The sequence below is a fragment of the Narcine bancroftii genome, chromosome 9 (genome assembly GCF_036971445.1).
Source record: "Narcine bancroftii isolate sNarBan1 chromosome 9, sNarBan1.hap1, whole genome shotgun sequence".
NCBI lineage: Eukaryota > Metazoa > Chordata > Chondrichthyes > Torpediniformes > Narcinidae > Narcine > Narcine bancroftii.
In genome coordinates, this window is record NC_091477.1 from 83790586 (window position 1) to 83802785 (window position 12200).

General features: G+C 43.1%; 1 protein-coding gene across 1 annotated transcript; it reads right to left on the reverse strand.

Moving 5' to 3' along the window:
• Positions 1–7450: 7450 nt before the first annotated feature.
• Positions 7451–11576, reverse strand: LOC138743580 (uncharacterized). The gene has a single exon (XM_069899097.1). It carries the CDS (start codon positions 11450–11452, stop codon positions 7451–7453), a length of 4002 nt encoding a protein of 1333 aa, XP_069755198.1. The 5' UTR covers positions 11453–11576.
• Between the last annotated feature and the right edge of the window lie 624 nt (positions 11577–12200).

The window sequence follows — 12200 nt, forward strand, 5'->3', positions numbered from 1 at the left end:
TTACCCAGCTGTACTTAAAGTTTTTTATGGAAATTTTCAGTCTCAATTTTTTGAAAATGATCATTATGCATTAAAGTTTGCTAATTCGTTGCCAGATCTGTGAGGAAATGGTCGGTCACCATTATCATTGACTAAAAGGAGGGTAAATGGAAATTGGAATGGAAAGAATGGGAAACACGGAAAGAATGGAAAGAAGGTTGAATTGGCGCAAAGTCTTCTTGATATTGAAGACCCAAACAATCATTGGGATTGGAATCACTGGGTTGAATATGTCTGAATAATTACTTTGTGAAAGTCTGATTGGGGGGCATGGATGACACTGAGACCTGATAGTCGTCTGCCACTAGTGGGTTTTACCACACCCAGATTTTTAGCGCGTTACCATTTTTAGTAGTTTACTGAGGGGAAGTTTATATATTTTATTGTTTTTGTGGTATTTTTATATAGGGGAGGGTTTAGAATATCTAGAGGATTAGAAAGGGGAGTAATATTTTATAGTAGAATTTTTACTGAAATGTCTAATTTGAACTTTGCAACTTTTAATGTCCAGGGATTGAATAATCCTATTAAGTGTAAATGGGTATTGGCTTATATAAAAAAAAGTGAAAGTCAATATTGCTTTTTTTCAGGAGACACACTTGACTGAAAAAGAACATATGAAATTGAAGAGAGATTGGGCTGGTCATGTATTTTCTTCTTCTTTCAATTCCAAGACGAGAGGTGTAGCAATCTTAATCCATAAGAAATTACCATTTGAATTAGAATCCTTTGAAGGTAGTGCAGGGAGGGTTTTGAGGTTGAATTGTAAAATTTTTTGCTGAATCATGGACTTTGTTAAATATCTACGAACCTAATGTGGATGATGAAATGCTTATGTCGGAGGCTTTTTTCTTGTTAAATCAGGCCAAGGAAAATATTTTGGTTGGGGAGATTTTAACTGTGTTTTAGATCCTTTGTTGGATAGGTCTCCGAAAAGTATAAGGAAATCAAAGACGGCAATAAAATTAGGGGCCTTGTTGAAAGATTTGAATTTAATTGATATTTGGAGGAGAGTAAATCCTACAGAGAAAGATTTCTCCTTTCATTCATTTAGACAAGATTCCATTTTTTAGAATAGATTTTTTTTTAGTATCGGCACATTTACAAGATAGAGTACTCCAAGCCAAATATAAAAGCCAGGTCATATCAGATCATTCTATGTTGTTTTTCTCTTGTGCAAGTCTGGAAGTGGTGTAATTGTCTTGTAGATGCTATTAAAGAAACCAGAATTTGTTACTTTTGTTAAGGAACAGATTGCTTTATTTTTGGCTGAGAATATTAATACAGTAAGTAGTACTTTTGTATTATGGGATGCTTTGAAAGCATATTTGCATGGGCAAATTATTAGTTATACTACGAAAGTTAAAAAATAACAATATGTGGCGGAAAGCTTAACATTGGAGAAACAAATTATTGTGTTGGAAAAGGAATTTCAGAAAAATGTAACAGAAGATAAAAAGGCAGCTTTAGCGAAGTTGAAACTACGTTATAATACACAACAAACCTATCAGTATGAGTGTTTAATTAGTCAATCTAAGCAACATTATTATGAACTAGGTGAGAGGGCTCATAAGGTGTTAGCGTGCCAATTAAAAACAGAACAGACATCGCGAATTATTAATGCTGTTAAAAAGAATTCAATAGTTACCTATAAACCTCAGGAAATTAATGACCAGTTTTACTCATTTTATCAACAACTATATACTTCTGAGGGAAAGCAGGAAGCTGGTTCTATTGATTCTTATTTATCTAAATTAAATTTACCTGTTTTAGGAGAGGAGGAGGTTAAAGAATTGGAAGCTCCATTTACAGATTTCGAGATTAAAGAAGCCATACAAGAGATGCCGACTGGGAAGTCACTGGGGGTGATGCATTTTCAGCTGAATTTTATAAAGTATTTTATGAAGATTTATCCTTTGTATTTGGAGATGTTCTACAGCAAATAACTGAGGATCAGGTGTTGCTGGAATCTTGTTCAAGTGCTATAATTACTGTGATTTTAAAGAAAGTAAAGTGTTGAAAGTATTGAAAGATTTGAAAGTATTGAAACATTGAAAGTACCTTCATATAGGGCTTTTTTTTACTAAATGTAGATTATAAAATTATGGCAAAAGTATTAATGAATAGACTTGATAAATATTTACCTCAGTTGATACATGTAGATCAAACAGGTTTTATTAAGAATAGAAATGTGTCTGATAACATTCTTAGATTGATCACATTGGTCAATGCATCTAGACAGCAACCCAACCAGTGGTTGTGCTGGATGCAGAAAAAGCTTTTGATAGGGTTGAGTGGAATTTTTTATTTAAGGTGTTAGAGAAATTTAATTTTGGCCCTTATTTTATTGGTTGGGTTAAAGCTTTATATAAAAACCCAATTGCTTGGATGGTGACAAATGGTCAAATTTCTTAACCATTTAAATTAACATGGTTGACTCGGCAAGGTTGTCCATTATCACCAGCCTTGTTTGCATTGCCTATTGAACCATTAACTCAGACAATATGACAGAACGATAAGATTAAAGGGATGAGAATTGCAGATGATGAACATAAGATTAATTTACTTGCGGATGATGTGTTGGTCTATTTAACGAACCGGAGCAGTCTTTGAAATATTTGCAAGATTGCTTGCTGAAATTTGGGGAGTTATCTGTATATAAGGTAAATTGGGATAAGAGTGAAATATTACCAGTTGAGGAAGGAGATTATTCAGAATATTAAAATATTATAAAATTTAAATGGTCAGATAGAATTAAATATTTGGGAGTAACAGTAAATGCAGATTACCAATCTTTATATAAATTATGTTCCTTTATTAAAAATGATTAAAATAGATTTTATTAAATGGAAAGATCTTCCGTTAATGTTAATTGGTTGAGTAAATTGTATTAAAATGAATATTTTTCCTCAAATCCAATATTTGTTTCAGTCGATACCTTGTTTACTTTCAAAGAGTTTCTTTCAGGATTTTAACAGCGTGGTACAGGAATTTTTATGTAAGGGGAAATTAGCATGAGTAGCTTTACATAAACTTACATGGAAATATGCATTGGGTGATCTTCAATTATCTCATTTTCAAAATTATTATGAAGCAGCTCAGTTGAAATGTGTTAGTAGATTGATGGATATGGACCAACCTCCGAGTTGGGCGAAGGTGGAAATGGCTTGTATTTCTGAAGTTGAAGTACATCAGTTCATATTTAAATGGAATATGAATTTATTGTTGGAATGTAATATGCTGGTATTAAAGCATTTGTTAAAGATATGGGGTAAAAGAAATATGGTTTTAGGGTTGAAGGGTAAACTATCAATTCAAACTCTGTTATACCATAATCAACTTATTCCCTTTTCAATTTTTAATGATCATTTAAAGAGATAGAATTCCTAGGGTATAAAGATAGTTTAGGATTGTTTTGAAGAAGGACAGTTTCTTTCCTTTAATCAATTGAGGGAGAAATTTGATATATCTGTAAATTCTTTATTTGTGCACTATCAACTCAGAGCTTTGATAAAAGAGAATTATGGTAAAGAGATGAATTTACCTATGTTGATGAAATTTGAGTCTTTGATTTCCTCTATACCAAAGAAAGGTTATATTTTGGATATGTATCAATTGTTACAAGATAGTATGGATAAACCAGAATGGGAGAAATTTAGGCTTAAATGGGAAAGTGATTTAATTTATATTTTTCCTGAAGACAATTGGGTGCTTTTTGTGTCACGACAGTGTAACTAAATTGACGAATATAAGATATGGAATGGTTAATTATAATTTTTTACATCCGTTACATTTGACTCCAGAGAAATTGAAAAAATATGGGTTTAGTAATTCGGACTCTTTTTTGATGTGGACTATGTACTGGTACTTTTTTACATGCTGTTTGGTCTTGTGTTAAAGTACAACCATTTTGGGAAGGAATTAGATTGGTCTTGGAAAAACTATTTAAGATTAAATTACCATTAGACCCATCGATTTTTTTGTTGGGCTATATGGTTTCTTTGAAGGGATTGGGGTTGGAAAAATTTCAAATTAAATTTCTACGTTTAGCGTTATCTGTAGCACGAAAATGTATAACTAGAACTTGGAAAGATAATGTGGAGATTAATATAGTAATATAGTACGATGGCATAATGAATTCTGTTGGAAAAAATTACATGTAACTTGCATGATAATTATTCCTTCTTTGTTAATATGTGGTCTTCTTATTTGGAAAATATGAATTTGAAAATACTTTGAAATATTCTATATATTCTGTTTTGTTTTTGTATTTGGCTCCCCTTAAGGGAGCTGGCTGAAGGGTTGGGAGGGTGGGGAGGGTATTTTTTCCCTTATGTATCTAAAATGTTCTTGCTGTTATTTGATTGTATTTTGTTTTTAAAAAATATTTCAAATAAAATTTTCAAAAAAAAAGAGAGAAGCTCCTGTAAGAGACAGAGCTTACCTTAGCTGGAGCTGTGAAAATATGAATGCCAGTGAATTAGCTCTGCAGCATGTGAAAAAGTTCAGTGATAGTGAAAATGAAGGCATAGTTGTAGCAACAGTGTCTGGACTTACACACAAACAAAAAATAAGATACAGGAAACAACAAGAAAAAAATGGAGAAACATTCAATTGTAAATGATGTGGCACTAAACATTCATAAAAGCAATGCCCAGATTATGAGAAAGTCTGTAACAAGTGCAAAGGGTAGAATCAGAGGTAAAAGTGTAAACACTATAGAAGGAACTGCTCTGTGATTCTTTTCATGGGCATGGTGGTGCAGGAAGTGAACAGTGTTGAGCAGGATAAATGGACTGTGTCATTGCATACAAATGGAACAAATATTCCATTCAAGTTAGACACAAGGGCAAAGGTCAATTTGATCTCTGAGTGACATCAGGAGAATGAAGATAAAGCCACACATCCATATAAATCATGTACTGCTCAAAGCATACAATGGACAGAGCATCGGCACATGTAAACTCAAAGTGAAAGTTAAAGATAAAGAGCACCACCTCAGGTTCACAGTAGTCCCAGATTGATGATAGTCACTGCTGGGTGACAAAGCATGTGAAAACTTAAACTTAGTCAAGAGGGTGTATCACATTACCAGTGACCATGTACAGAACAGCGTATAGGAAATACTGGGTCAATTTCCCGATATCTTTATGGAGTTTGGAGTTCTACCATTTACCTATAAGATACAGTTAAAAGAAGATTCACAGCCAGTGGTTCATGCCCCGAAGTAGGTTTCAGTGCCACTAAAAGACAAACTCAAGCAGGAACTCGACTGAATGACGGTACTAGAGGTCATAAAGAAAGTGGAGGAGCCCACAGAATGGGTGAATTCAATGGTATGTGTCAAAAAGAAGAATGGTGACCAACGCAAGTGCATGGGCCTAAAAGACTTCAATGCCAATATAAAGAGGGAACATTATCAGATTCCAACCAGGGATGAAATTACAAGTGAGATGCCTGGTGCAAAGTTTTTCAGTGATTCTGGCAAATGAAACAGCATGATGAAAGCACAAAATATCACACATTTAATACACCGTTTGGCTGATACTCTTGACTGAGGATGCCTTTTGAAATTTCCTCAGCTCCTGAAGTCCTCCACAGGACAATGGAGCACATCATAGAAGGCATAAATGGGATATGTGTGCACATGGATGACATGATCCTATGGGGATCTACACAAAAAACAACATAACAAAAGGTTCATCAAAGTGCTACAATGCATCCAGAAGTATGGATTAATGTTAAACAGAGAAAAATGTCAGTTTGGTGTGAAGAAAATCAGTTTTTTTAGGAGATAAACTGTCAGAGGCAGGTGTAGAGCCAGACAAGAGCAAGGTGAAAGCAATTTTGGAGATGCTCAGACCCACTGACAAAACAAAACATATTGAGAGTGCTGGGAATGATCAATTTCATTAGGAAATTCATCCCAAACTTGTCTTCCAGAACAATGTACCTAAGGAAATTGTCACAGGACGAATGTGAATTCAAGTGGACAGATAACCACAAGGAAGAATGGGGACAATTTAAGGCCATTCTACTACAGAACCAGTGTTTTTGTCGTTCTTTGACACATCCAAAAAGATGAAAATATCCACAGATGCTTAGATGCCGTACTACTTCAAGCTGTTGGAGAAGATTTGAGGGCAGTAACATACACATCAAGGTCGGTGACAACATCTGAATGTTGATGTACATAGATCAAGAAAGAGTATCTAGGTCTGGTCATTGAACTCGAGAAATTCCACAGTTATGTGTATGGACGACCAACATTTGGGGCAGAGACAGACCACAAGCCATTAATAACAATAATCAAGAAAAATCTCAGTGTAATGTCACCAAAAATCCAAAGTCTGATGATGAAGCTACAACATTATGACTTTGAATTGGTGTACACACCAGAGAAGCTTATTGTGTTAGCTAATCTGTTATCCAGGGCAATGACACAGAGTGAACCACACAATGAGATTTTCACAGAGACAGAAATGAATCTCCATGTGAATCTCATCACTGAATCTCTTCTCATATCTGACATGAAATCCAAGCAGGTTGCCACGGAAACATAAAAGACACAGTTCTACAGAACGTCATCAAGAATCTGAATGAGGTGACTGTCAGCCATATTACATCAGAAATGAAGTGAGTGTTGTCAATTGACTTCCACTCAGCTAGAGCAGAATTATCATTCCTCAATCACTGAGACAAGAGATGCTGAAAAGGGTGCATGAGGGGCACCTGGGAATGGAAAAATGCAACAGGAGGGCCAGATCTGCTGTTTATTGGCAGGGATAAATGCTGACCATTGACAGGATGGTTTCAAGCTGTGAGACCTGTTTGAAACATCATGCAAAGCAGACAAAGGAACCCATGATTATAACTGATGTACCAGCAGAACCATGGCAGAAAGTTGAGACTGACCTGTTCCACATGAATGGAAAGAATTAGTTGCTGGTTATTGATTATCCATCAAACTATCTGGAGATTGAGCTGCTTCCTAATATGTCTGCTGCTTGTGTGATCCATTAATATGAAATTGATCTTTGCAAGACACAGAATTCCTCAAATTCTCTACAGTGCCAATGGACTTTGCACAGTTGTAGAGAGTTCCAGGACTTTGCAGAAGAGTTTTATTTCTGACATGTTACTTCATCCTCTGCATCCACAGTCAAATGACAAAGCAGAGAAAGGAATTCACATAGTTAAACAATTGCTCAAGAAAGTACTAGACAGTGGCTCAGATCCATATCTAGCTCTATTGAGTTACAGAGCTTTGCCACTTGAATATGGTATGTCACCTGCTGACCTTCTGTTGGGACATAGACTACGCACCACACTTCCCTACTCTGCAGATCCAAACAAGAGCCGAGATGTAGAATGGAAACAAAAACGTCTGCAAGGGAGACAAAAGGCAAATCTATGATGAGTGCCGGACGTGGCGTCGCAAAAGGACGGGGCCAGGGACAGTGAGCCATGCCGGTACAGTGGTTCCCGATTCGGATTTCCTCGGGAAAAGGAACATCCTTTCGTGGGGGGTGGCATTTGTTGCAGTACATAGGAGGGAGCGGATGGAGTGTAAGGCACTAGTGAGAACCTCCTGCCAGTGAGAGGTGGGGAGACCTTTAGACCGGAGAGCCAGTGTAACCGCTCTCCATATGGTGGCATTCTCCCTCTCGACCTGGCCATTACCGCGTGGGTTATAGCTCGTGGTCCTGCTTGAAGCAATGCCACACTCCAGAAGGTACTGTTGCAGCTCTGAACTCATGAATGAGGACCCCCTATCACTGTGGATGGAATTGGGGTACCCGAAGATGGTGAAAATACTGTGAAGGGCCTGTATCACTGAGGTGGCAGTGGTGTCTGGGCAGGCCACAGCGAATGGGAAGCGGGAGTATTCGTCGATGGCCGTAAGGATGTAGGTATTACGGTTGGTCGACGGTAGGGGTCCCTTAAAGTCTACGCTAAGACGCTCGAAGGGGCGGGTGGCTTTGATGACGTGGGAGTTATCCGGACGGAAGAAGTGGGGCTTGCATTCGGCGCACACCGAACAGGCTCGGGTCATGGAGCGGATCTCCTCAATTGTGTAGGGTAAGTTGCGCGCCTTGACAAAGTGAGCAAACCTAGTGACCCCTGGATGACAGAGCGCCTCATGGAGTTTCCGTAGTCTGTCCATCTGTATGCTGGCGCACGTCCCCCTGGAGAGCGCGTCAGGCGGGTCGTTGAGCTTACCAGGCCGGTACAGGATGTCATAGTTAAAGGTGGAGAGTTCGATTCTCCATCTGGCGATTTTGTCGTTTTTTATCTTACCACGCTGGGTGTTGCTGAACATGAAGGAGACCGCGCGTTGATCAGTCAACAGTGTAAAGCGCCTCCCAGCGAGGTAATGTCTCCAACGACGTACCGCTTCAACTATGGCCTGGGCCTCCTTCTCGATCGAGGAGTGTCTACTCTCCGGACCCTGGAGGGTTCTGGAGAAGAAGGCTACAGGCCGACCGGCCTGGTTCAAGGTGGCTGCCAGGGCGAAGTCGGATGCATCGCTCTCGACTTGAAACGGGACAGACTCATCGATCGCGTGCAGCGTCGCAGCAGCGATGTCAGATTTGATTCGATCGAAAGCCGCTGTGGCTTCGGTCGAGAGGGGAAAAGAGGTGGTCTTGATAAGAGGACGTGCCTTGTCGGCGTAGTTTGGAACCCATTGTGCGTAATAAGAGAAAAGGCCCAGGCAGCGTTTGAGAGCTTTCTGGGTATGTGGGGGGGGTAAGTCCATTAAGGGACGCATGCGGTCAGGATCTGGCATGACTATCCCGTTTTCCACCACACAACCTAGAATAGCGAGTCGTGTGGTCCGGAAAACACACTTGTCCAAATTGTAAGTCAGGTTTAGCTGACGGGCAGTTTGAAGAAATTTGTCTAGGTTGGCGTCATGGTCCTGCATGTCGTGGCCGCAGATGGTGATATTGTCCAGATACAGGAAGGTAGCGGTTAGCCCGTTCTGGTCCACCATCCTGTCCATTTCCCGCTGGAAGACCGCGACACCATTTGTGACCCCGAATGGTACCCTGAGAAATTGATATAGCCGCCCATTCGCTTCAAAGGCCGTGAATGGTCGGTCCTCGCAGCGGATCGGGAGCTGGTGGTAGGCCGAACGTAGGTCAATAGTGGAGAAAATGCGGTACTGGGCGATCTGGTTCACCACATCCGTGATGCGTGGCAGGGGGTACGCATCCAGGAGTGTGAAGCGGTTAATGGTCTGGCTGTAGTCGACCACCATCCGTAGTTTTTCCCCATTCTTGACAACCACCACCTGGGCTCTCCAGGGGCTTGAACTGGGTTCGATGATGCCCTCATCCAGCAATCTACGCACCTCACTCCTAATGAATTGCCTGTTTTCGTAACTATATTGCCGACTTTTGGTGGCCACAGGCTTCCAGCCAGGGGTGAGGTTTGCGAAGAGTGCTGGCGGGGCAATCCGGAGTGTGGAAAGGCCGCAGGATTGGCCCCGGGGCACGGGGGCGGGTTGCTCGGGTGCTTCGGGAGTGGGGCGATGGCGATGGCAGACCGAGAGGGGGGCGTGGGGTCCCCCAAAGTGTAGGGACACCGTTTGGAACTGACACTGGAAGTCTAATCCCAGCAACACTGGGGCGCACAATTGGGGAAGGACGAATAATTTAAAGTGGGTGACCGTCACGCCCTGTACTTCCAGCGTGGCGATGCAAAACCCCTTTATCCCAGTCGAGTGCGACCTCGTCGCTAATGAGATCCTCTGGGTAGTGGGGATAATGTCAAGTCCCCAACGGAGGGCCAGATCTGGCTGGATAAAACTGTCAGTTGACCCAGAGTCAAATAAGCAATTGGTGTAGTGTCCATGCACTTTAATCAGTTCCATTGCTCTGGTGAGGGGATGAGAGCATTGCTGGTTTAATGTTATTGAAGCAGTTGACAGGCGAGTTTTGCGCGATGACGTCACGCAACGGGATGACGTCACGCAACGGGATGACGTAGTCAACGCTCGAGGAGCAGGTTGGAGAACCTCCCGGAAGTGCTGTTGTGGCGGGTGAATGGTAAGTAGTGGGGTTTGTAGTTGCTCGTGATCGGTGGTCGGGCCCTGGCGGTCGTCAGCGATGGACGCTAGGGTGAGCACCTGGTTGGCCGCGGGGGTGGCTGCGGCGGCGGTAGCGTCGGCCCCGGGGGTGTCTGTGGCGGCAGCAGCAGCGGCGGTAGCGTCGGCCCCGGGGGTGTCCGTGGCGGCGGCAGCAGCGGCTGTAGCGTCGGCCCCGGAGGTGTCCGTGGCGGCGGCAGCAGCGGCGGTAGCGTCGGCCCCGGGGGTGTCTGTGGCGGCGGCGGCAGCAGCGGTAGCGTCGGCCCCGGGGGTGTCCGTGGCGGCGGCAGCAGCGGCGGTAGCGTCGGCCCCGGGGGTGTCCGTGGCGGCGGCAGCAGCGGCGGTAGCGTCGGCCCCGGGGGTGACTGTGGCGGCGGCAGCAGCGGCGGGCGAGAGGCAGGCCATCACCATGGTTGCGACGGTGGGTTGCCCCTTCCGGGTTCGGCGTCTCCGTGACGTCAGGCGTTGCCGTGCAGGGGAGCCCTCGCTCTCATTGGACGAGAGCTCTGGGGAAGAAGAGTTTGAATGGGATAGTGGCGGTTGGGCTTCACACGAGGCACTGTGTTTGCTGGCGGCCATTTTAGACCTACAGACTGCAGCAAAGTGGCCGTTTTTAAGGCACTTCTGGCACCTGGCTTTTCTTGCTGGGCACTGGGATCTGCTGTGCTTGTTCCTCCCGCAGAAATAACATTTCGGGTTCGCACGGGGCAGGGTAGCAGCAGCCGACAGGCCGTCAGGGGTAGGGTAGAAGGGCACTTTACTCACATCAGAACGAGGGGTCCAGTCCCTAGAGAGCTCGGTGGACTTTAAGGCTGCATCCTCCATTGTGATTGCAATCCGGGCCACGTCCTCTAGTTTTTCTACCCCTTGTTCGAGCAAACGCAGCCTCACTTCGTTCGATCGGAGCCCGGCCACATAGGCATCCCGGACGAGGTCGCTAGTGATCTCGGCAGCAGTTTTGTCCACACAGTTACAGTCCTTGCCCAATGCCTTTAGTACTTGTAAATATGCCCTGCTGGACTCACCGGGCTGTTGTTTCCTCGACGCAAGCATGAGCCGGGCATGAACTCTGTTCACCGGTTGATCATACAGTCCTTTCAGTACCTTTATGGCTGCGGTGTAAGTGGTCTCATCCTGGATGTTCTCGTAGACTCTCAAGGACACCATAGACAGCAATGCTGTTAGACGCTGGTTATCCTCCTCCACCTGAATGAATCTCAGGAAGTTTTCAAAGTTCAGCAGCCAGAAGTTAAAGGCTTTGAAGGCTGTAGCTGACTGTGGGTCGATATCAAGTTTTTCTGGCCGAGTTAAACGCTCCATCCCTTTCAAAAAAAAATTCCTTTTGCTAATAAAATTGTAGAGCTCGTCGAAAGAACCAAAGACTTGTTGATCCAAACCAAGGCTTTTATTAGCAAAAGACCGGAGCTCTTCACAGGTGGCCGACCAGTCCGGAATGATCCGACCTGACTAGGGACACAACCCTTTAAGGCCCAAACAATAGGTGTGGCTTAGCTCTCAGCCAATCGCTGTAAGCACAGTCTAGATACAGTAACTATATACACTATGTACATTGGTGATAGATCTGTACTATCACAGGCTCAGATCCATATCTAGCTCTATTGAGTTACAGAGCTTTGCCACTTGAATATGGTATGTCACCTGCTGACCTTCTGTTGGGACATAGACTACGCACCACACTTCCCTACTCTGCAGATCCAAACAAGAGCCGAGATGTAGAATGGAAACAAAAACGTCTGCAAGGGAGACAAAAGGCAAATCTATGACAAATCAGTGAGAAGCTTCGGGCCACTGTCACAACATGACACAGTGAGACTCAGTGATCCCAACACTTGGGACAAAAAGGCTATTGTTGTGGGAGAAGTAAATCCAAAATCCTATACTGTCAGGAAGAGGAGGGTCAAATACTGAGGAGGAATTGAAGGAGCCTGCTGAAAGTGCCAGAGGTACTGCAGGAACAGATGAATGCAGAAGATCCAGCCTGCACAGAAACAGAGGAAACACCACCCATGCTAGACAGCAGAGCTGACACCAGCACCAGAAGAGCCGT